We start from the raw sequence: 26,244 nt of genomic DNA on the forward strand, positions 1-26,244 counted from the left end.
GTTGGTGATGCTATCTAACCATTACTCAGCCATTAAAAAGAATTAAATAATTCCATTTGCAGCTATATGGATGGACCCAGAGAGTGTCATAGTAAGTCAGAGAAGAAGAAATATGGCATGACATCCCTTATATGTGGAATCTAAAAAGAAATGATACAAATGAACTTACTTACAAAACAGAGACTCACAGACTTAGAAAACTAGCTTATGATTGCCAGGGGGAATGGTTAGGGACCTTGGGGAAGGTCATGTACACACTGCTGTATTTAAAATGGGTAACCAAAAAGGACCTATTGTATAGCATATGGAATTCTGCTCAATGTTATGTGCCAGCCTTGATGGGAAGGGGAGGGGGCTTACGGGAGAATGGGTACTTGTATATGTATGGTTGAGTCCTTCACTCTTCTCTTGAGACTGCCACTACATTTTTAATCAGCTATACCTCCATACAAAATGAAAAGTTTAAAGTTTGGATTAAAAAAAAGAAGAAGTATATACTTTGGAGACAGACATACTTAGGTTTGAATCTGAGTCTCTGTGACTCACCAGCTATTCGACCTTAGCTATGTTACTTTCTGAGTTTTAGTTTCTTTTCTGAGGAATGGAAATAATAGTACTTACTTCACTGAATTGTAATGCTTAAAGGAAGATAAACTATGTAAGTCATTCTACAGTGCCAGGTACCATATATGTATTTAATGTGAAATTTCATTAAAGTTGAAGACTAGTGGGAAAAATCTCATGATTTCTAAAATATAATTCGGATCAAAATAAGTGTGTATTGTTAATCTTTCTAGAAAAAAAGAATTAGCATTTGTCTACAGCTAGGCAATATGAAACCAAATAAAAAGGCCACATTAAATATGTAAAGATAGTATATATTAATTAGGAAAATTTTGGTCATCATAAAAAGGAACCAAATGTAAGCAGGCTTAACTAAATAAAAGGAATTTATCAGCTTGTATAACTGAGTAGTCTGCTTCAGACACAACTGGATCAGAAGCTTAACTGATCCCTTTAACCCTCTCCATCCCAAGACTTCATCACTTTTCATTGCTCATCTCTGATTCTGTCTGCTCTTGGTTTTCCTATGTGGTGCCATGGGGGCCACCAACAGCTCCATCCAGCTTTATGTCTTTTCAGGCACCATAGCCTCACTCTGCCGCTAGTTCCAATAAAAGCCCCACGATTGACTATCATCGTTAAAACATGAACCACTGTGGTCATGAAGCACACTGGTGAAAGCTTCTTCCTGAAGTCCCAGATATAGGGTTGAGGCCAATGAAACTATAAGGATTGAGAAGGAGGGGAGAGAGAGAAAGAGAGAGAGAGGACAAAGGCGTTCCCTAAAGAAAAAGAAGGGTCCTGTGATTATAGATGTTACTCTTAGGTTTGATATTTAAGGATGAAGCATGGAGTCATGCTGTTAATCTATGTGTTACATAAGAACTAATATGAAAGTAAGCAGTTCTAAATGTATTTTATATATATAAGGTATTAGCTATTAGAAATTTTACTAGTGAAAATGAATAAAAAAGTTTTAAATGAAGGACTTAAATTGTCATATCCTTAGGAGGCATATGTCTAACATCTTTTACTCAGTTTTACAAGTATGTTTAGAACTTGAATTACTACAACAGTAGTAGGTTACATGTTTAAATATGCTTTACATTAATAGTGGGATGTGTATATAAAGAAATTTAAAATTAAATGAAGTCTAAACACAAGGTTCTAGTCACAAAATATGTGTTTACGGGACATATTTATTTGATGTACTTCCTTCTAAAACTGTTTCTTTAAAAATATTAATTTTATAGAAAAGGCGAAGGAGTCTTTAAATCTGACAACATTTCTACTATATCCATCCTAAAAGATGTGCTCTCTAAAGAAGCTACAAAAAGGAAAATTAACCTCAACATATCTTATGGTAAAAGAAAAGCATAAAAAGAATCATTCTTTCTGTTTTGAGGGGGTTGTTGTTACAATAAGAATGTTCCTGATCGAAGTGACTTATCTAATTGTGCCTGCCTCAACTTCTTCTAGAGATAAATGAAGTATCAGTCAAACACACATTAAAGTTAATCCACCCAAAGCTGGAGTACCAGTTGCTTTTGGCTAAGAAAGTACAGTTAATTGATGCTTTAAAAGTAAGTATGTCTACCATGGATTCATGATTATTATTTTATTGTGATCAGATTTCCAAAGTGGTAAAGAGAAAGTACACTTTATACTGGATTGAATTTTGAAATTAAGGTGCTTTTATTTTTTATTTTAAATAAGGAATTGCAGGTTCATGAGGGAAACACAAACTTTCTGATACCAGAATATCGCTCTATTCTAGAAGAGGCAGATCACCTACAGGAAGAATACAAAAAGCAACCTGCACATCTTGAAAGACTCTATGGTTAGTGGACTATTCTACCATACCTTGTCATATTCTTTTCTATTGGCTGTTTGCAAAGGATCACATGAGGGAAGGTAGGCGGAAGGAGATAGGCAAAGATTACAGCAGTCATGACTGAAACAGTAACAGCCAGTGTATTGCACAGTGTATTTTGTCGAGTTGGTTTTAATGTTTAATATTTTTACTTGATAATATGGAAGTAAACATTAACAAATGAAGTAAATATAATGCAATTAATTTATATATGAAGAAACCTTATGAAACATTATAATTTAGGCTGTATTACATACAAATAATTTTCAGTTTTCATTGCTATTTTGAAGTATCAAAATACAGCATTTAATGTCTTTATGCAAAATTGAAGAAGGGTTATATATGTGTTGTGTCAATTTATAGTCTAAAATTCATTTTGCTTTGGTGGCAAGAAGTTGAGTGTTTCACAATATATTGTAAAAGCAAGAGCAAGAGGGAGATGTGAGGAGGCAGAGAGAGAGGAAGAAAGAACAGCTTAAGGAAAATTTTTTTTCAATCTTTACAGAAGACCTGTATGCATAGTATACCTATTTATTTATGCATCTTTATAATCAGGTGGGATATTTAATCCTTACAACAGTGCTACACAATAGATGGTGCTGTCTCTGTTTTTCATATTTTTTAAAACTGAAATCTGAACTTAAGAATTTGCCACATAAGTAGCTAGTGGCAAAGCCTTCATTAGGACCTCCTTGCCCCAAGATGGATGCTTTTTGCACTGTGCCAAGTCTTATATGGAGTCAGTTGGTATCATCTGTCCATACTGATCCTTAAGATCTTCCTAGTAATTTATTTTATGCCCAAAGACTTGCTCACGAGCTATAACAATAATATCTGATATCTTAATATTTACCATGTGGCAAGCATATCTTTATCTTCATAATAACCTAAAAGATGGGTGGTACAGAATTGCCATCTCTTATCACCAGTTTTGCAGTCCAGAAAGCTTTGAAGTCAAAAGCTTTTTTTTTGATAAATCATTTGGCAATAAATTTAACTTGATCTGAATTAATAACAGTACCTCACATAAACTGCTATGAGGTTTTTTTTTAAATTCTACTTAGTGTGAATATTCATACATTTTGTTGTAGAAATGTTTTGTTGTCAGATGCTGCCACTTACTTTCCATGAGTATTATGCCATACATATGGTATATTCCTTTTATTATCTTACTAAAATATGAAAAACTATGAAACATGACTTAGAGGCTTTAGATAAAGGATATGACAGCTTGAATTATTTCTACTGTACATATGTCAGGATCTTTGAATCTAGAAGTATCTGCCTTCAAGTCAAATCCTAAGAATGTTACTTCAAATAAAGCTGTAAGGAACAAAATCTGTCTACACTATGTCAAAATGGTCAAACTGATGGGGAAAGAAAAGAAAACCACTTGTAATTTTATATATACCGATAGGAATTCAAAACTGGCCAGCAGTTGATTGAACTAATAGCTTGTAACCAGTTGTTAAGAGAGTTATTAGCCAAATGATTTTTATTTTGAAATTTGCCATAAAATCCCCCCCCCAAATAAATATTTTTTAATGTACTAATCCTTTCAGGTGTATATGTTAAACAATAGAAATTACAGATGCTAAGAAATTCTCAAGCAATCACTTTCATTAAATAATGTGTGGTTAATTGAATTAATCAATGACAGAAAATTATCCTTTTTTCTTTGTAGGCATGATCACCGATCTTTTCATAGATAAGTTCAAGTTTAAAGGCACCAATGTAAAAACCAAAGTGCCTCTTTTACTGGAAATTCTGGACAGTTATGACCAAAATGCACTGATTGCTTTCTTTGATGCTGCATGAAATATAAACAAGGTAAAGTTCCAAAGAAGTTGTCTGTTTAAATGAAAATTGTTAAAATAGAATTACAAGCTAACTGTACATACTTCTATTTCAAGTGCTTTTTAATACTGTCTAAAATAAATGAAGTATGACTTGTTTTTTGTAGCACTTTTATTTTATTTTTTACAAATGTAATTTTTTTAAAGTAAAGATAATTTTTATTTTTTTTTTAATGAAATGATTATAACAGATTTTAATGAATTTTTTTCTCAAGAGGCTGTTTTAACTTTCAAATCAAAAAATATTGTTTGGAAAATAGACACATTTAAATTTTTAACAAGCCAACACATATGTATAAACTGCTTTACAGTTTTCAAAATGTATGTACATATGTGACCTCAAGTGATCTTCACAGTATGTTGGTTATTTTGTCAAATCATATAAGACAACTGATTCTCAGTGAGATTGTGTTTAAGAGGACATGCTGTTATTTCATAAATGTGGGACCCAAGTTCTGGTGCCTCAATTATGTTTTGGTTACTATGTGTGTTGTCAACTAGGTGAAATAACCGATAATGTTTTTTTTTCTAGGAATTGAGATTGACTTACAACTGATTTTGCTGTTGCTTGGTAATGTTTTGTGACTCATACTCAGTTTGTTAAATACTTGGGTTGGCTCATTGCTTTAAATTGTGGCCAGGGAAATCAGACCTTGCACAGATTGGGGGGATTTTAACTTGATGTGCTGTAACCAATAGGGCCATACAAATGTACTACATATGAATAGTACAGAAATAGTGATGGCTTCTTAGATTTTCCTGCACTAATAAATACTAATTTCCTTTTTTATCATATATGGAGGGAAATATAACTGTCAATCTTAATTCATATTTATTCATATTCAGGTGAATATTATACTTAAGATTGTGCTTTTTAAAGTGGCATAAGGATTATAATAGAAAATAAACTATTTGTGTTTTCAAGAAGGGCACACTTATTAATTTGTTGGGAAACAACAATGCTCAATTATATACCATTATATTTATTAGTTATGTGCAAGCCTTGTTATATATTAAATGTGAAAATTTGTTAAAGGCATGTATTTCTATCAGTTTTATTTTAATAAGGTCATATTTTTTTTTACTATATTTAAACAACCTTCATTTCTAAATGAAACACAATTATATCTAGGTCACTGGAATTTCACTCCGTGCTTTTTGTTGGCTGCCATACCTTGGGGGAAAAAGATGAAGGTTAATGGCTGACTAGTTGAATTTCTTGTATATTAGTTTGTTACGTATATCAACAGTAATTCAAGGCGGCAGTTTAATTGCATCTTCATGAAGAAAAATAAAAAGCATAAGACTGTGAATAAGCACGAAAATGGTAAGATGACACTATAGTCATCCACTTGAGTATCAATTACATAAGCAGCGTATGAAATGATTTATGCACGTTATTTAATACTAATGATAACTTATAACGTGTAGATATTATCACCCCAGTTAACAGATAGGAAAACTGAGAATCAGAACATTGAGTAACTTGAACAAGACCACCAGGCCAGTATGGCCGGATCCGATTTTAGACCTTGAGAAACTTCAGTCAAGCTAACTGGAGGTCCTGTGGCTAAAGGCCGGGTGGTGATGGTGTGGTCTTTAAGTGATGTTTTACTCTGACCCCATGGACTAACCCGTCAGACTCTATGTACGGCCCACTAATAATCGCTAAAGTGTAACTCACTTTGTACTAGCGGCCGCCCCTAGCCTAAGACAGGAACTGCTTAGCGGCGGTATTTAAAGCCACCATAAGCCTAGGCCCCGCCTCCCCGCCCTGCGCAGGCGTCCTTCCTTCTGCCGCCGTTCTCTGTTTCTTCGTCCCGCTCCGCCCCTGCTCGGGTGCCTTCGCAGCCGCCTTCATTCGCCTGCGACCGCGTCGCCCCGAGTGACGTCACAGGGACCGGCACCTTTCATTGGTCCATTTCAATAGTCGCGGGATACTTGAACTGCGGGAACAGCCGCAGCTCCGGCGGGCTGCTCGCTTCATTTCGGGGGCGTCCTTGTCCCTCCACGCCCGGCAGTTCTTGCCTCCGCCTTTCTCAGTCTCCTCGGTCCTGCACGGTTCCGAGCAGACGGGCAGGCTGGCTCGGGCTGCGGCGGGCGGGTACGGCTGGAGTGTTCCTCGGCTGGTGTGCGGGACTCAGTGCACGCTGCTTGGCGCCGGGCTGATCCCGCCGCGCCCCCGGGAGCAGTGATGTTGGGCAGCTCCGCGCACGGGCCTGCGGCCCGCGAGGCGGGTTCGGCGCTAACATTGCAGCAGTCGGCGTTCCAGGAGGACCAGGAGAACGTCAACCCCGAGAAGTCGGCGCCCGCCCAGCAGCCCCGGACCCGGGCTGGGCTGGCGGTACTGAGGGCCGGGAACTCGCGGGGTCCAGCGCCCCAGAGGCCTAAGACGCGACGGGTAAAGCAATGAACGATATTCTCAGGAGGGAGGGCCGAGCGGGGGTTTTGCACGGGTTTAGCCGGCAGAGGAGAGTGGCGAGAAAGCATTCCCTGGGCTTTTCGCGGGAGGCTAGGATCTGGAGTCCCTTGATCCCTGGGTTTCTAGAGTGTAGGACGCCACATTACTCCCACTAGTTACTCTTCCATACTGTTCCTGACAGCGCTGTGCTTTCATGCTGCCTCTCAGCTTTCCATTGGGAGTATTTTTCCATAGATAATGGGATCAAACCAGGCCCCACAACGTTGAGTATGGTCTTTGCCCGCCTCCACGCCTTTCTGCTCTAAAACCCAGGCACTATTCCGACCTTCGTCTTCCCCATATGGATGGGTAAAGAAACTACCTTTACTTTGGGCGAAGGTATGAAAAGTGCTTTGCTATTGGTCAATTCCGCCATCTTACTGAATTTGCTCTGTTGCTCCACCCTAGGGTGAAAAAGGAAAACCACTTGTTTTTTGCCATCTCTGTTAAATTTGGCATCTTTCGGCCTGCCACTCCAGCCATCTCTGGCCTAGTTTTGCATAATTCCATTTGGTGTGACCGAAATCTTTGGTGTCACAGGAATGCCTATGACAAATTGAAGCATCTCTTCTTTCTCCAGCTACTCAAATTTCCTTGCCTGAACTTTGCCCCCAAAAGTTTTAATTTTCCTGATAAGAGGGTTTGGGACTATACTCAGCAGTATAAGGGGATGAAAGTAAAATTCCACTTAATAGGCTCAAAGCATTTAATTATTTCATTGTAGGTTGCACCTCTTAAGGATCTTCCTATAAATGATGAGCATGTCACTGTTCCTCCCTGGAAAGCAAACAGTAAACAGCCTGCATTTACCATTCATGTGGATGAAGCAGAAAAAGAGATTCAAAAGAGGCCAACTGAATCTAAAAAATCAGAAAGTGAAGATGTCTTGGGTTTTCATTCAGCTGTTACTTTACCAGGACCAAGAAAGCCACTGGCACCTCTTGATTACCCAATGGATGGTAGTTTTGGTAAGTTTTAAAGAAAACTTGAATAAAAGTAATTGTTAAATAGGTCGGATTAATATTTTCCTTCTAAGACATTTTACTTGAGCCTTACTACATTATGAGTTAGGCATAACAAGTTTAGAAAGGGTGTGACTTATCTCAGGCCTCACAGCTAATCTGTGACCTGGTGACCTCCAAAAAGATTCTAATCCCGTGCTCCTTCTGGTACACTGCTGCTGCTGCTAAGTCGCTTCAGTCATGTCCGACTGTGCGACCCCATAGGCGGCAGCCCACCATGCTCCTCTGTCCCTGGGATTCTCCAGGCAAGAACACTGGAGTTGGGTTGGTACACTGCTAGTCACATCAATTTCATTAGATCCCAAAGACTTAATTGACCCTCAAAATATTTGCTTAGTTGGGAGAATATATTTCAGTTAAGACTAACTTTGTTCACACCATTTCAGAGAACGCCATCTGAGGATGTAGCTTTAAATATTGAGATAGCCGACATCCCGTCCAGCTCTAAAATTTGTTTCTGTAAAACCCGTCTGAGTGATTGTCTGATATCAGAAAGACAGTTGTCTTCCTGTGAGTCAGAGTAACTGCTATGGACAGCTCTGTCTACAGTTTGTGCTACTTTACCATCAGACTGTGGGTTCACTGGACAGCTCACTGAATTCAATATCAGTTTTAGTTGTATAAACGAGAGGTATAGCAGAGAAGTGCTTTGGAAATAACAGTAATTTGTGTATTATTTAAAATTCACAGCAAATTTTAACCTCAAAGTAAACTTTGAGCTGAAATAATAATGGATGACATTCATTGCCTCCAAAGATGAATTTTACCAATCACCCATTGATTGTACCGTTAATATGTTTCAACTGCCCATGACAAATCTGATTTCCTCTTTAGCACACTTGTTAGTCCTGCTTCTAATTGTTGCCTGGATTATGCTTTGCAAATGTTAGACTTTGGGGTCTGCAAACTCTTATGACAAATCCTAGATATTATCTCAGAGTTTGGATTTTAACCTTGTTCTAACAGAACCACTGTCTTCCTATCATGCAAGATGAATGATGGTTTAACTTAATAACCTGCTCCTCAAATTCATTTTCCCATTAATGGTCTAACGATATTTTAATTAAGATCATTCCAAAACTAAGTAGACAGAGGTACTAAGATGAGAGTTAAATCTCTTATGTATTTTGTCATAAAAAGCTCTTTTAGTTGGATGAAATAAGCTCATTGGTAGTATGGGACTCCTTACAAGGACCATCATTTTTAGCTCTTAAGTGAACTTAACTGTATTTTTGAATTGTCCCAGAGTCTCCACATACTATGGAAATGTCAGTTGTACTGGAAGATGAAAAGCCAGTGAGTGTTAATGAAGTACCAGACTACCATGAGGACATTCACACATACCTTAGGGAAATGGAGGTAACTGCTGCCTGAATCTACTCTTTATACTGCTGTTTATTTACTGTGGGGAAATGAAATTAAGATGATGTTTTTACATTTTTTAACTGCCAGTTGATTACTCTAATACTATATTTAAGTTTCTAGCATGTAGCTGGTATCTGTTAATGATAGAATATCTAACTGTAATTTTAACACTCAACAGGTTAAATGTAAGCCTAAAGTGGGTTACATGAAGAAACAGCCAGACATTACCAACAGTATGAGGGCTATCCTCGTGGACTGGTTAGTTGAAGTAGGAGAAGAATATAAACTGCAGAACGAGACCCTGCATTTGGCTGTGAACTACATTGATAGGTTTCTTTCATCCATGTCTGTGTTGAGAGGAAAACTTCAACTTGTGGGCACTGCTGCTATGCTTTTAGCCTCGTAAGTCCAACTTGGTTCATTGGGTTAAAAGTGATTAGTATTTTTCTGTGTAGGAAAGAAATTGTGATTTAAAATACATATATTTGGCAAGTGTGATGTTTTAACATATAACACAAAGCAGGACTCACAACTACGTGAGGGGTGGTAGTGTAGATGAAACTATCAATTTAGGACATTAATTTGCCTAGATCAGTCTTTCAGGGCACTTGAACCTACAGACTGGCAAGATTTTAATACACTAGGACCAAGTTACAAAGTATGGTTCCTTCCACAGAAAAGTAACTTCTGTTAAATAAGCAAAATCTTACCTTTTCCCCATTAAGATATGAAAACTAAAATATAAAGCATTTCTTTTTCTAAGGAAATTTCCCACATTTTCAGTTACTTGCTGACCTTGCTCCCATCTTGGGAAGTCAGTCTCTCATTTCCTTGGACTTCAGTGGAAGACATATATGGGGGCTTTTAATTAGCATTTAACCAATTTCAGCTAAAAATGGTCAAGTATCAGTGGAAACAGGGAACTGGTTTCAGATTCATTCCATTGATTCTGCTTAAGGGATTTCAAGTTGGGATAAACAAGCTTGCTTTTCTAAGGACTAATTACTTCTTTGCATTGTAGAAAGTTTGAAGAAATATACCCACCAGAAGTAGCAGAGTTTGTATACATTACAGATGATACATATACCAAGAAACAAGTTCTGAGGATGGAGCACCTAGTCTTGAAAGTCTTAGCTTTTGACTTAGCTGCACCAACAATAAATCAGTTTCTTACCCAGTACTTTCTGCATCAGCAGCCTGCAAACTGCAAAGTTGAAAGTTTAGCAATGGTAAGTTCCTTTCATTCTGTTGAATGAAGATTCTAAGGTCACAACTGGGGCAAGCTCTAGTTTCATTATACAGTCTTGGTCAGGAATATACTATTCTGGGACAGATGAGTGCTGCAGCACATGAGAGCAAGCCCATCACTCGCAAAGGATAATGTAAATTGGGAAAGCATTGGGGATATGAGAATGGAACCTAAGTGGTAGCCAGAAGGGTTGTTCTAAAGGCTAGAGGAAAAATACAGGATGAGAATGAAGCAAAACAATGCAGTAGTGGATATATTTAAAGATGTGACTGAAAATTTTTATATGGTTGCTATACAGCCAGTCTTAAAAGACAAGAAAAAATTAGGTCAGAAAAGGCGGATTTGAGGTTTGAATTCCAGAGCTCTTATGATCATAGTTATTTACTTTTTCATTCCAGTTTTTGGGAGAGTTAAGTTTGATAGATGCTGACCCATATCTAAAGTATTTGCCATCAGTTATCGCTGCAGCGGCCTTTCATTTAGCACTCTACACAGTCACAGGACAAAGCTGGGTATGTATTACATCTTCACGCGTCTACTTTTTGATTCTAAATGCCTGTGCCAGATAACTGTCGTAGACAATTGATGGTTGTCTAAATGTACTGAACTGGAAGAGTTGTCCAACCATCTACTCTGTTTAAAGCGTCCTGTCTTAGAAAGCTTAGTTACTTTTGCACATTTGAAAGATGTGCTTAAAGAATTTGGGCAACAAGGCCTGCCACTGGTAGGGAAAATTGTAAAAACTGAAGTCAGCAAAAAGGAGCTTAAGAAAAGTGGAAAATGTTCAGTTCAGTCACTCAGTCGTGTCCGACTCCTTGTGACCCTGTGGCCTGCAGCATGCCAGGCTTCCCTGTCCACCATTGGAGGTGTTAAATACTAAAGTTTAACAAAACTCAAGCTTAATGCCAACTACTAAGTTGTGTTTAGTGTCTGTTACAAAAACAAAGTCCAGTGGTTTTCTCCTCCCTCCTGCAGCCTGAATCATTAGTACAGAAGACTGGATATACTCTGGAAACTCTAAAGCCTTGTCTCCTGGACCTTCACCAGACCTACCTCAGAGCACCACAGCACGCACAACAGTCAATAAGAGAGAAGTACAAAAATTCAAAGTAAGAAGTAACAGCAGTAGATACTACACAAGTTTGCTTTTCCAGGCTATCCTACAGCTCAGAGTTCCTTAATATTTTAACTTCTATTATTTAAGCAACCACTCTCTTAGCAGCCATGTGTTTTGAGCTTTCTGTCCTATATTTGAGGGAGAAGAGGGGAGAGGAACAGGGCATGCATGCATGTTTGGGGGACCAGACTGATTTTGTAAATATTAAATCAAGTAGGCAGAAATTTGTGAGTTCCTGGTATGTGTATAATTCCATGATCTGCTTCACCCAATGAATGTTTACTAAAAATGGATTTTTTTTCTTACTTACAGGTATCACAGTGTTTCTCTCCTCAACCCACCAGAGACACTAAATGTGTAACAGTGAAAAGACTGCCCTTGTTTTCTAAGATGTAAATCACTCAAAGTATATGGTGTATAGATTTTATCTTAGGTTTTAATTTTACAATCATTTCTGAATACAGAAGTTTATGGTCCAGTACAAATTATGGTATCTATTACTTTTTAAATGGTTTTAATTTGTATATCTTTTGTAAATGTAACTATCTTAGATATTTGGCTAATTTTAAGTGGTTTCTGTTAAAGTATTAATGATGTCAGCTGTCAGGATAATAATTAATAAATTGATTTGGAAAATTTGGTTTGTAAGTCAAATTTAATTTGAAGTAAAAATTTGACTTCAGGATTTCACTCAGAAAAATTCATCAGGACTGGGAAGGCTTCTCCTTCCGACACACAGGTGCTGACATTCACTTCTTTAAGAAACTGGGCCAGCTGTGACTTGGGAATAATCTGAGACCGTCAGGCCTGTGTACACACTTCTTCATTCGTCAACTTTCAGTACACTTGACCTACCAAAATGACAGCTATTTAAAACCTGTAGAGTTCTCCAGGCATTTATTTTAAAGCATAATGTAAAAAACTGTATAAAGAAGTAGATTTTATGATGGATTTGTGAATAAAATACTCAAGATTGTTAGCACTGAATAAATACCTTTTTAATAGTTATATACACAAATATACAACTTTGTGAACTTTAATTGGCCGCTCTCTTCTTTTTTCTTTTCTTCACTGGCTTTTTACTTGGTGCTTTTACTTGTGTTGCACTGATGGTCTGTGTTCTGTGAACAAAGTAAATTAACGTTTCAACAGTATTAGTACTATGAGCTGATTCCACAAATGGTTTTTACCAACCTTACTTCCTACACTGCCCCCTACTTTGGTGATCCAAACTACTTTTTCCAGTAGGCTGGATATTTACCAACTATGGCAGAAGAATACTATAACCTTGAAAGGCACCCATGCAGATGTATAGAGAAACCATAGAAAGAAGATCTGGATTGCTAATGCAAAAGGTGTCTGTTGAGAGGGTAAGATGACAATAAACCAGAGAGCAAGCCTCTAAAGAGTCTTGAGTATACATTTGAAATAAATGAGAAATTTGTTACCTTATTTTCTTTGGATTCTTATCTGGTTCTAAAATGATCATTTCTTCTTCTTCACTGTCTGAGAGCACTATAGGGGCATCTTTAAGAAAATGTTAGAGGAATTAGATTTCAGATAGAAGAGGCCCAGTCATTTTGGCTGGAGGCTTACAGATCTGTTTGGTTCTTCTCTTCCCTGAGTTTATTCATTGGAGCTCTGAAAAACCATGTGTGCTGCTTTCACAGAAAAGTTAGGGGGGTAAATCTATATATTTTATAGATACAGTGCATCTTTAATAGAACTAATCTGGAAACAAGTCAGTATGCCAACTGAATTCCTTGTGCTTTTTAAAAGATTTTTGCCAAACTCCTCCAGAAACTGTGTCAATTCAAATTCCAAAAAACAGTATATGAAGAATCCATTTCCTACAAATCCATTTCCGATCCACATAAGAGTTTTCCATTTCTTCTGTCACTTGTGTCTGACTCTTTTCGACCCTAACAGACTTGTAGGCTCCTCTGCCCCTGGGATTCTCCAAGCAAAAAAACTGGAGTGGGTTGCCACTTCCTCCTCCAGGGGATCTTCCCCACCCAGGGATCGAATCCGTGTCTCTTAGGTCTCCTGCATTGGCAGGTGGGCCACCTAATATAAAGGCATATATAGTTTAAAAAAAAAAGTATCAAGCTGAGTAAGGGTCCCAAACAATGGGGAATTTTTTTTTTTTTTGCCTTAAAAAAAAACCCCAGGAGGTTCTTAGTAATATTTACAGGTAATAATCTTCCTCAAAGGTAGGCAGGTATGTGCAACTATTTTCTCAGCCAGATTTAGTAACTGTCCTTTAGGTCTCTACCAACCTACTTTATGTCTACATAAATAATTCATGATAGAATTTTACTTTCCTTAAAATATCCACAGGTGAGAACCATTTCTATAGTTCAGTTGCTTTCAGAATGCCAGGAACATCTGGGACTACCACTGTTCATGCACATGTAGAATGTTGTGGGTTCTCATACAGCTCTGTTATGGTAGCGCCATGTGGCTACTTAACTATACCAATTAAAATTCAGTATTGGGTTACACAAGCCACATTTCACTGCTCAACAGCACTGGCCTAGAGGCTACTATGCTGGACAGTGTAGACAGAACATTTCTAACACTGCAGAAAGTTGTATGGACAGCGCTATTCTAATACATGTATGACACTTCCTTTTTATATTTGAGGCTTCCCAGCTGATTCAGTGGTAAAGAACCCGCCTGCCAATGCAGGAGACGGGGGTTTGATCCCTGGGATGGGAAGACTGCCTGGAAGAGGAAATGGCAACCTGCTCCAGTATTCTTGCCTGGGAAATCCCACAGACAGAGCCTGGCAGGCTACACTCAGTGGGGTCGTTAAGAGTCAGAGGCAACTTGGTGACTGAGCATGCACTAAAAACTATACAAAGAAAAAACAGCGTGCACGAATGGGGTTTAAGAAACTTATACTTTTTCAACTGCCCTGGATATATAATCAAAAGAAAAAAAAACCTTTTATGCCACTCTCCTCACATATCAAAGAATACCACTGTTCTACAAAGTATATTCTTAGAACTAGGAGTTAACATTGCAGTTAGCCTCAACAGTTGAAATTTAAATTAACATTTAGTCCCTCTAAATAAGTAACTGCTAATATAAAAACAAGATTTCTAAGATATATATGTGTGTATATATATATATATATATACACACATTACATACAGCCAGAAAGTATCACGTACCTTGGCTTCCAATATGAGAGACGTCTACTCCTGCGTCCATTTTTATACCATCAAGGATGACAGCTTCATCATTGCCACCTTCATCCTCATCTTCCTTCTCAGAGTCTTCAAGATGACCCCAGGAGTTTTCTATTCCCTCTCCAATTTGGGCGGTCCCAGGAGTCCACAGCACAGGTTTAGAAACACTTGGCAAGTTAAGAAAACTGAGTAACAAATATACTGCTATTTGATGCAGTGTTGAAACAATTAGAATGTAAGTTCTCTTCTGTTAAGTCTGAAGTTCACCTCAAATTATTAGAAAAAAAATTATCAACGGCTATACTATGGATGGCTGAACAATGAAGAAAAAATGTAATTCAGGTTAAGATTTTATGGACAGAATGGGTGACAAATATCAAGACACACACACTGGCTTGGAACATTTCAGTTGTAGTAATAAATTTGGTGAATGAATCAACTTTAAGAACAATGTAATGATGTATATATAGGGCTTGACTATGTCACTGAGATTCAAGAATTTTTCCAAAGGAAAATAAAACACTGAAAGTTGTTAAAGTATAAACTTTTCTGATTTCTGAGAAGAGAAGTTGAAGAGAAGGTAGATGTTACACCATCAATTTACTTCATCACTCTCTTGTCTTGTAAATGTTTTTTTCTAACTGTTTTCAGAAAACAAATTTCAGTATGCACATACTTCACACAGCCCTAATCATGCCACAAGTATTATAAATCTTGTTTTTACTGGAAAAAAAAAATCACCCAGTAAAGATACACTTCTGAAGGAGGTTCAGCTTCAGAAATGATTTCTTCTGCTTTCTCTTCTACATCGGAGGTATCAATAGGGGCCTTTTCCATTTTAAATGCTGTAATCCTTTGATTTGCCATAGATTCTGCAAAGCCAAACTTTCCACCTTCTTTCCTATGTGGATTTTTTTAGGGAGTGGGGAGGGAAAGGGAGAATGAGATGGAAGAGAAGACAGGAAGGAAAAAAAGTTAACTATTTTATCCTTATGATAGATGAGAGACACTGGATGAGAAATCATTTGACTAACTTAATCTAACCCATTTATTTGGCCTATCAAGTGAGATAATAGAAAGCTACTATAATTAACCATTTATTAAACCACATGCCAAGCATGTGCTATGTGCTTGAGGTATATTATTCTCCAAACCTCAAACCAGCCCCACCAGGTAGGCAGTAACCTCCCAGACCACAGCAGACACTGAAGTGCCAAGACACACTATCGATTAACATCACAGAATAAGAAGAGATGGGGATCAACCCTAGCTTGTGTTCTGTTAGTATAAGTTACCAGATTCTCTTTTTCCTGAGAAAATGTTATTTTTAAAAAAAAGAAAGAAAAGCATTGTGTGGCTTTTCAGTACAGATTATGCTTAAATGGAATGCAATACAATAAACAGTTTGATCAACTTTCAAAAACATTAAGTACTATATTCAACTGAGACTATTAGATAAGGAAAGATTTGAGTGTAAAAACTATATGGTTATGCTTGTGCAAGAAAAGTCATTAACAGAAAAATTTATAACAAGACCATTCAATTCTAAAAAACAATAAACTTACCTAACTTTCTGGTCGTTCTCCAAAGCTTTCTGTATTAGCTCTGTAATTTCCACTACTTTCACACCAGCTATTTTACTACATCTCAAAACCTATTTATAAAAGTGAATGCTATTATTTACAGACAACAAATCAAAGAGTTTTCTTTAGCAAAACTAAAAACATAAGATTAGTTTTACCTTTGCAATTTAAGCCTTACTTTTTTTTCAAATTAGAAAATAATACAATATAAAAACACAAATTAAGGCAAGATGTAAGAGACTTTTAATTAAGGGAAGTGACCCAAAAACTTCTCTATGACAATGTAAGATACCACTAAAAAGGCCACACATACACTCACTTCCTTTCTGTGAGTGATCCCTATCTCTGCTCAAGACAGAGCTGCAAAGTGTCCCATCAGAAGCTTTCATAAAGCAGATTCCCAGGCCTCAGGGACCAGTGGATCAGAATCTCTGGAAATAACATTTACTGTATACTTAATTTATGCTACACAGTCCAAAGTATCTATATTGATCCTTACATTCTCCTAACAAGAAGGTGCTGACAGTAAGATTACTTCCTATTTTACAGATAAAGAGACTGAAGCACAAAAAGATGAATTAATCTGCCGAAGGTCAGTTAGTGTAAAGGCAGAGCTGGAATTCCAACCAAGTAGCCTTTGTGCTCCTAACCAGCTGCAACATGTGCTACGTGGCAATCTATTTTCTAAAAGCCCCCACGTGAACCTTATATGCAGCTGGATTTGAGAATTTCTGCCCACTGTACCCAAATCTCAAAAGTAAAATTTATACCTAAATCTACTTTATGACACTTAAAAAAAACAGGGATATAAACCCCTTTCCTCACTGGGAAGAAGAGTATTCCTCTATGTAGAGGGGCTTAGACTGGGGAGCGCTGCACACAGGGGAGGAGGGGAGGAAGGGAGGAAGGGCCCCTGGTGGCATAAGGACAACAGAGCATAAGGACAGTCATGGAACCAGAGTCTAACAGAGCCTAGGATCAGCCACGGAAAGTACCTGTTGGATTTTAGGCAAAAATCAAGAAAAAGCTTCTAAAAACATGAGACCTATTCTTAATGGAACATCAGTCAAAATACTGACTTGATCTTTTAGCAGCATTATCCCACCACTGGACTGGATGGTACAAATCTCTCGGTGCTTATTCATGGCAATCACCAGCAAGCCATCCATTACACGTTCTTCTCGTTCACTGGGATCCACCAATAAATATGTTCTGAAATGAATGTTAAGTTTACCTGAACAAATGTGACACTGAGTGCTTGTCAGTTTTCTTAAACTGGATAACTGCTTGACGATACTGTGTTGGCTTCTACCATTTATCAACCATCTATCAGCCACAGGTATGCCTATGTCCCCTCCCTCCCACCTCCCAGCCCACCCACCTCTCTAGATTGTCAGAGCGCCAGATCTGAGCTCCCTGCGTCATACAGGGAGTGTCCACGGGCTGTCTAATTTTACGTATGGTTATGTTTCAAAGCCACTCTCAATTTGTTCCCTCCTCCTTCCCTGCGTCCACAAGTCTGCTGTCTGTGTCTGCATCTCCATTACTCCACTGCAAATAGGTTCATCAGTACCATCTTTCTAGATTCCATATGTATGTGTTAATATATGATATTTGCCTTTCTCTTTCTGACTTAGCTCACCCTGTATAATAGGCTCTAGGTTCATCCACCTCATTAGAACTGAGTTAACTGTTTTTCCTTTTTATGACTGAGTAATATTCCATCGTGTATATGTACCACAGCCTCTTTATCCATTCATCTCTCAATAATCATCCAGGTTGCTTCCATGTCCCGGCTGTTGGAAATAGTGCTGTGATGACACTGGAGTACATAATGTCTTTTCCAATTATAGTTTTCTCAGGGTATACATATATAAATAAGTATATATATATATATATATATGCCCAGTAGTGGGATTGCTGGGTTATGTGGTGGTTTTATTCCTCATTTTTTAAGGAAATTCCATACTACAGTAGTTGTATCAATTTGCATTCCCACCAACAGTGCAAAACAGTTCCCTTTTCTCCATACCTTTTCCAGCACTTATTGTCTTTAGATTTTTTCATGATGGCCATTCTGACTGGTGTGAGGTGATACCTCATTGTAGTTTTGGTTTTCATTTCTCTGGTAATGAGAGATGTTGAGCATCTTTTCATGGGTTTATACACTATGTGTATAGTCATGAGCAATGTTGAGCATCTTTTTTTATGTGTTTATATGCCATGTGTATGTCTTCTTTGGAGAAACATCTGTTTAGATTTTCTGCCAATGTTTTGATTGTTGTTTGTTTTCTGGTATTGAGCTGAATGCTGCTGCTGCTGCTAAGTCACTTCAGTCATGTCCAACTCTGTGCAACCCCATAGATGGCAGCCCACCAGGCTGCCTGGGCGTCCCTGGGATTCTCCAGGCAAGAACAGTGGAGTGGGTTGCCATTTCCTTCTCCAATGCATGAAAGTGAAAAGTGAAAGTGAAGTCACTCAGTTGTGTCCGACTCTTCACAACCCCAAGGACTGCAGCCCACCAGGCTCCTCCGTCCATGGGATTTTCCAGGCAAGAGTCCTGGAGTGGGGTGCCACTGCCTTCTCCATTGAGCTGAATGAGCTGCTTATATATTCTGGAAATTAATCATTTGTCAGGTTTGCTACTATTTCTCCCATTCTGTGTCAGTTTTAAGATAATGGATATTTTAAAAAGATTTGTTATTGTTCAGCCAAGTCATGTCTGACATGAGCTGTAGCCCGCCCAGCTCCTCTGTTCATGGGATTTCCCAGGCAAGGATACTGGAATGGGTTGCCACTTCCTACTTCAGGGAAATCTTCTCAACCCAGGGACTGAACCCATATCTCCTGCACTGCAGGCACCTTCTTTAACACTGATCCACTCCGCCTATCAATGCAGGAGGCATGGGTTCAATCCCTGGGTCAGGAAGAATTAGGAAGATCCCCTGGAGAAGGAAATGGCAACTCACTTCAGTATCTGTGCCTGAAAAATCCCATGGACAGAGAAGTATCAATCTAATCCATTATTTTTAAAAGATAGCACTATAATAACGTCAAGAGAGTGTATGCAGGTCTGAGCCTATGAATTTGAGTCACTTCAATGTAAAGAGACAACAGAATTATTAAAACATTAATTTGGTTAATTTTAAAGCTTCCCTAATATTCTGTACTTTGAAATTCTTTCAGATTCTGCTTATGGCTCATTAAAAAAATGCAAAATATCTCAGGAATAATTTTTAAGATACTGATTACATATTAAAATAATATTTTAGATATACTAAGTAAAATAAACTATATCAAAATTAATTTTACCTGTTTCTTTTTACCCTTTTAATGTGGCTACTAAAACTACATACATGGCTCATGTAGTAACTCTACTGCACAGTGCTATTTCCCTCTAATAAAATTCAGTGACTGAAAGATGAAAGCTTTTCTCCGATTCTCAGTTATAAAATTGCTAAAATATTTATACTTTTGTTTCTAAAGAGACTTAAGGCTCAGGTTTTCATTTAAAGGCACATAAACACCATTTAAAGGACCTAAGATTTCAGGTTTTCTGTTACAGGAGGAGTTAGCAGTGAGTTGTGAAGAAACTGCTGGAGAGCTAAAGGAACCTAGATTTTTACCCATCTGTGAACCATTCCCCCTTGTGACCTGCTCTTATCCTATAACTATTCCATCTATTATGCTCCTCAAATATACTCCAAAGTCTTCTTCCATGAACCCACAGTCTCATCCACGCTCCAATTAGAGCCGAATATCTGTATCTAAGGAAGATACACTGACATGTTGTGGTAAACTCATAAATTTCTAAGTAATCCATGAAAAGAAAAATGTCAAGTCTCTTCGTTAGAGGAGAGTTTATCACTTCTATTGAGGAAATTCTCAGTACTGAGCGTTTGTCAACTAATGCTCTTAAAAAGAAAGAAGAGAACTATAAAGTACTTTAGTATTAAAGGAAGGATTTGTTCATTTGCCTATGGCATATTTGGAACAAAAAATTTCTAGCTGCATTAATAATTTCGGCCATGATGAGGATGAGACTTACCCTTGCTGGAAGAAGGCAAAACTGACACAAATGGGCATGTGATGGATACTCAATGGTACAGGATCACGTTCTTCAAGTGTATACTGTTTGAAAATAAGTTTCAATAATTACAGTCCCTAAGTTATAAACATATAAAAAATCACTTTGTATATCAAATATTAAGGTAAAAGATGAAATCCCTTTAATCCTGAGTACCTAAATAACTTCTTTTGCAATTACCTGTTTGACTTTGCCATTCACCTTTCTTATAACTTTATGTATTTGTCAAAAAGTTTTATTGAGGTATAATTTACGTACCATAAAGTCCACCAATTATTAATAAATAATCCACTTTCTAGTAAATATATCAGTTCAGTTCAATTCAGTTGCTCAGTTGTGTCCGACTCTTTGTGACCCCATGGACTGCAGCACGCCAGGACTCCCTGTCCATCATCAACTTGCAGAGTTTACCCAAACTCATGTCCGTTGAGTCGGTGATGCGATCCAGCCATCTCATCCTCTCTCGTCCCCTTCTCCTCCCACCTTCAATCTTTCCCAGCATCAGGGTCTTTTCCAGTGAGTCAGTTCTATGTATCAGGTGGCCAGAGTATTGGAGCTTCAACTTCAACATCATAGTTGTGTAATTATCACCACAATCCAGTTTTTTTTCAAACATTCTCATTACTCACCTCAAATCTCTTTAGCATGTCTGAAGTTGATCACCCTCACTCCCAAGTCAAAGCAACCACTGATTTGTCTCTAGAAATCTGCCTTTTCTGGGCATTTTATGTAAGTGGAATCAATTTTCCATCTTCTGCATCTGCCTCCTTTCAACTGAGCCTGTTTCATCCACCTTAAAGTATACATGACATCAGCAGCTTGGTCCTTTTTGCTGTGAAATAATATTCCACTGTGTAGATAAACTACACTTTGCTTTTCCATTCACTAGTTGATGAACATTTGGATAGTTTCCAGTTTTTGGCTATAGCAAACAATGCTGCTATGAACATTCATATAGAAGTCTTTGAGTGAATGTATACTTTCATTCTCTTGGAGTACTCTCTTAGGGATAGAATTGGTGGGCTGTATTCAGCTTACACTTAACTTAAGAAACTGCCAAACTCTTCCAACATGGCTGTACCACTTTATCACCATCAATGTTGAGTGTTGAGTATCTTTTTTGATGAATAATTAATTTACTTAGTTTAGGCTGTGCTGGGTCTTTGTTGCTGCATGGGCTTTTCAGGGCTTACTCTCCGGTTGTGTGGGCTGCTCGCTGTGGTGGCTTCTCGTGTTGCAGAGCACAGGCTCTAGGCGAGTAAGCATCAGTAGCTGCAGCGCGTGGGCTCAGCAGTTGCAGCTTATTGGCCCCAGAGCACTGGCTCAGTGTCTGCGGCTCAGGGGCTGAGGTGCTCCGTGGCCTGTGAGCTCTTCCTGGATCAGGGATCGAACCTGTGTCTCCTGCACTGGCAGGTAGATTCTTCACCACCCAGCCACCGGGCAAGTCCTGTACAGTATTTTTTAATAAGTGTCTTTTTTGCCTACTAATCATACTATACTTTCTTACTTCCTTATACCAACTCCCTTCTCTAAAGGAACATCTCCATTGTTAACAAAACTTTGTCTACATCTCTGTCTTTCAAGAGTCTGCTGCTGCTACTAAGTCACTTCAGTTGTGTCCGACTCTGCGACCCCACAGACGGCAGCCCACCAGGCTCCCCCATCCCTGGGATTCTGCAAGCAAGAACACTGGAGTGGGTTGCCATTTCCTTCTCCAATGCATGAAAGTGAAATGTGAAAGAGTCTGTTCCAACTTAATTCCTAAAAATAGCATCATGAATGACAGCTTAGAGAATCTGGGCATCTGATGTTTCCTTTTGTAAATTCAAAAATCAAACTATCACCACTGTGCACTTCCACTATCCTAGCACATAATTTATATAAATTGAAATTGAGATACTCTGTACACACAAAAAAGGACAATGGAAATAGTCTAAGTCCATGGTTTTCAAAATGTGATCCTTATACCACCACTATCAGTATCACCTGGGAATGCTGTTAGAAGTACAAAGTCATACATCCTATCCCCATCCTACTCTGAGGATGGACACTAGCAATATGTTTTAACAATCTTTCCAGGAGTTTCTGATGGCTTTTGCCACAGAATAAGAATAAGACAAAGCATCTCCCTGTGAAAATACTGAAAACTGTATATTTCTCACACACCCCCTAAGCAAAAGCCAACCACTTTATCTAATGCTCAATCCAATCTAGTTCTATTCTAAAATATCAAGATAGCCTGTACTTCTGTCAACAAAACTTCTGTATAGGAGATTTAAGAGATTTCAAGGGCAATTATGAGCACATGTAGTTTTTGCCTTGTGAACAAATTTTAGAACATATCTAACTGCCATTTACAATAAAACTTCATTTAAAACAAGTTGTCCTGCACGTCATTCATTCTTAAGAAGGAGCCTGGCTCACATCACGGGAGCTTACCAATGTTACTTCATCTCCTTGGACAGAGACATCAGGCCTTCGGAAGTGACATAAGGCTACAATTGCAGCAATGCTGGCAGCATCGATAATATTTCCATCATGATTTAATAAATGTAGGTCCACGCGTATTTGCCAAACCTAAATGTGAATTTAAAACAAAAATAAATCCTAACTGGTCACAAGCACGCTTTATTTGTAAGGAAAGATAACACTGTGTGCAGATTTTTCTCTTGCTGTTAAAACATGCCTTTATTCCTTCCAATGTACCAGTAAAAACATATTTAGAAAAATATTAATCCAGACCAACACCTGAAATACCAATAGTTCACCTTTCTATGAGTCATTTGACAACAGTAAAATATATACTCCAACTGAACAGAACCATTCTTATGTTTAGTACTAAGATTTCCCTAACTTCTAAGACTAATGTATTTTTATTGTCTCCGAACTTAAAAAACTCAAACACTTAGGTTCCTGGACAATACTTATGATAACCTTACAAGTAAAGGAAGTATAATATTCAAGTATGTGATGTGGAAAGATTAAAGTGACTTCTCTGAAGCCAAAAGATGGTTAAAATACCCTAATCAAGAATAAAGTTTTAATATTATTAAGCAGCACAATATGTTGACAGTAATATTTCCAATGTCAGACTACCAGTGACTCACTATGAGGCCCTGTGTAGGTCAATGAACTTATCCAAATGAAGGATTTAATCAGTTCTTTAGTTCTTCATCCATAAAAAAAGGAGACTATTACCTGCTTCCATCAACTCACTTATAACATAAGAGACATGAGCATATGTAAAAACCACAAGTTCTTTGAATAAAGAATTTGTATGCAAATCTGAGCTACTATTTTCACCAATGTTTTTTGTCCCTCCAAAGAGAGATTCTATAGGAAGATCTATAGACAGCACTCTGTAACATCTGAAGTGAACCAGAATAAAACTGAATTAACTGAAGCTCTGGGAATGAAAGTATAGGTAGAGAGATCCACAAATCAACAGCACTTATCCCAAGATTAAGAATTTTGGGTATACTGCCCACCTTTTCACCAGCAACAACACACAGAGATTCAGTGTCTATACACTTCGAATTTCTTAGACATCTTTCCAAGAGGCGATTCAACTTCACCAAGAGATCTGACTGCCTGTGAAAACAGGAATGGGCTAATGTCAAGAAATGTAACACCAGGCATTAAAACAATAGCTCATCCCTGTTAGGCTTTCCTCTGGTTAAAGCAGTTTTTTTAAAAAAAAGATTTAAATACCTGCCAGGTTCAAAAGCTGGGGCAGCCATCTGCGAGAGTTCAAGGTTAAAAAAAAGAATACCTTCTGTTGCCCTATTGAGTTTTGGAGAAACAAGTTCACAGGAAACCTGTCCAAGAACTCTGCAAAAATAAAGTGCAAATCTGTTAACTAAATGTTCAGTATGATATATCCCTATGACTGAAGTTACACACAAAGTACAGTAGTAGAATATATACAGAAACAAAACATATATTGGCATACACAAAAACATTTATTACAATATTTACTCTTCCACAGATTTTTAAGCGTCAATGACCATTACTCCTCTTTTCACAAATATTTAGTGATACAATCAGACATGCAACCTTGAGACACCTTAAGTTTTCATATGGCATAGTTCACCAACATTATCTGACCAATATCTCCACAACTTCCAAATGAACATTAAAAATCAAACTCTCACATCACTCAGGAAAAGAAGAAAAGTAGGCCCTTCGCAATGACAACAAATGTCTAAGGAACAAATTCAGTGCAATCACTGCTGGCTGCATATATGATTCACAGAGATCAGAAACAACTATGTGTGGCTCGTGTTGACAGAAAATATATTTATGATTAAAAATATAAAGTGTAGTTATAAAACTAAAGTCCTACATTAAAGAAAATATACTTATTTGGGGCAGCTAAACAAAGTACTGTTCAGACTTCTTATGCTTTGTAAACTGAGCCAATAAAGTTCTTTTAAATTTCTATTGAGCTTATACCTAATTTGAATTGTTACCTTGTTTTCCCAAGCTCCACAATGCAGCACCCATAATCTGTTCCAAATGAAATCTTGATGTTCCTATAATCATAGGTTTGTCTGCCATCCAGCCGCTGTAAGCAGAACATTCATTCGTTTATTCCTAATACAAATATCTATCACTCTTTGCTAGACAGGCCCCGGGCTAAGAACTTAGAGGTAAGTGTGATACTAACTACTCCACGTGGGAGAGTGGAAACTAGGTGCCCGGGTACTGACAGTCGCTGGCATGACCCGAGCCTTGAAAAGACCCCACCTGAGCCAAATAAATACTGGGGGCTTGGGGAAGCACTGGCGGCTACTCCTGGGGCTCCCCGGGCCTACGAGAGCTAAGTCCAAGCATCCAGGCCGCAAGGCTGCGAGCCGCCTGCAACCCAACCGCTGACGCAGCGCTAATTCCTAGTTTACCTTCTTCTCTTCAATGGCGCGGAGTAGAAAGCGGCGCTCGCAGTTTGACAGTGGCGTTTCCTTCATACTGTCAAATCAGGAGACCACCAAGTACTGGAATTCGCAGGGAAAACACAACTCGAAACTGTTCACGCGCGCCCAGCTCGCACCGCGGCGCAGAGCATTGACGTCATCAAAGCGCGGTGGCTGAAGCTGAGAAAGCGGAGGCTGGCGGGGCGTTGCTAGTGCGCAAGCTCAAAGCAAAGTTACGCCTTCCTGACTGAATTCGCCCTGCTGTGAAGCAAAAGTAGGCAAAACTCAGAGAAAACCGGAAAGATCTGTTTCTTTTATTACAAAGTAAGCAGAATAGGCGGAGAAAGCAGTGGCAACCCACTCCAGTACTCTTGCCTGGAAAATCCCATGGACGGAGGAGCCTGGTGGGCTGCTGTCCATGGGGTCACGAAGAGTCGGACGCGACTGAGCGACTTCACTTTCACTTCTCACTTTCATGCATTGGAGAAGGAAATGGAACCCACTCCAGTGTTTTTGCCTGGAGAATCCTAAGGATGAGGGAGCCTGGTGGGCTGCCGTCCATGGGGTCGCACAGAGTCGGACACGACTGAAGCGACTTAGCAGCAGCAGCAGCAGCAAGCGAGAAAAGGACCCCGACAAAACCACCACTGATAGAAATTAATATCAGTAGAGCACTCTCACACTTCTATCTTCAGTTCTAGCGGAGTAGACTAGACGGTATTATTGCTACTTGACTAGATGATGAAGTTGAGATGTGGCTACTAAAAAGCTGCTACACATTCATTGGAGAAACACTAGAATTGGAGAAACGCCGTTAAGTGAAGAGTAGGGGAAAGAAGAAAGTTGAGATGGTGAATTAGGGTACTACCGGCTGACCGTGTAACCTCGTAAGCCTTGAAAAGCTGACAAGAATTGAGAATATTCGCAGTTTGTAACTGATCGTGTTATACCTACCAC

The 26,244-nt window shown here is 38.4% G+C and overlaps 3 protein-coding genes across 3 annotated transcripts in view; 2 read left to right on the forward strand and 1 right to left on the reverse strand.

The window, feature by feature from the left end:
- BBS7 (Bardet-Biedl syndrome 7) overlaps positions 1-5,332 on the forward strand; it is a 39,406-nt gene extending 34,074 nt beyond the window's left edge. The window contains exons 16-20 of the mRNA XM_069592938.1: positions 1,818-1,927; positions 2,044-2,147; positions 2,281-2,404; positions 4,122-4,267; positions 4,826-5,332. Coding sequence (XP_069449039.1) covers positions 1,818-1,927; positions 2,044-2,147; positions 2,281-2,404; positions 4,122-4,255 — 472 coding nt within the window. The 3' untranslated portion in view covers positions 4,256-4,267; positions 4,826-5,332. The remainder of the gene's footprint in view (positions 1-1,817; positions 1,928-2,043; positions 2,148-2,280; positions 2,405-4,121; positions 4,268-4,825) is intronic.
- An 80-nt stretch (positions 5,333-5,412) lies between these two features.
- CCNA2 (cyclin A2) lies at positions 5,413-12,547 on the forward strand. Its single transcript, XM_069592940.1, has 8 exons — positions 5,413-6,694; positions 7,479-7,722; positions 9,023-9,135; positions 9,320-9,543; positions 10,163-10,370; positions 10,789-10,902; positions 11,366-11,499; positions 11,820-12,547. Exons 1-8 carry the CDS (start codon positions 6,488-6,490, stop codon positions 11,866-11,868), a joined length of 1,293 nt encoding a protein of 430 aa, XP_069449041.1. The 5' UTR covers positions 5,413-6,487; the 3' UTR covers positions 11,869-12,547.
- On the reverse strand, positions 12,481-25,729 carry EXOSC9 (exosome component 9). The gene is made up of 12 exons (XM_069592939.1): positions 25,276-25,729; positions 24,847-24,941; positions 24,086-24,205; positions 23,863-23,965; positions 22,814-22,951; positions 20,336-20,418; positions 17,367-17,499; positions 16,270-16,358; positions 15,459-15,605; positions 14,687-14,871; positions 12,956-13,034; positions 12,481-12,628 (listed from the first exon to the last, which is right to left on the reverse strand). The coding sequence occupies exons 1-12, from the start codon at positions 25,339-25,341 to the stop codon at positions 12,544-12,546; spliced, it is 1,323 nt and encodes a 440-aa protein (XP_069449040.1). The 5' UTR covers positions 25,342-25,729; the 3' UTR covers positions 12,481-12,543.
- Between the last annotated feature and the right edge of the window lie 515 nt (positions 25,730-26,244).

This window comes from Ovis canadensis, chromosome 6 (assembly GCF_042477335.2).
Source record: "Ovis canadensis isolate MfBH-ARS-UI-01 breed Bighorn chromosome 6, ARS-UI_OviCan_v2, whole genome shotgun sequence".
NCBI classification, from domain to species: Eukaryota; Metazoa; Chordata; class Mammalia; order Artiodactyla; family Bovidae; genus Ovis; species Ovis canadensis.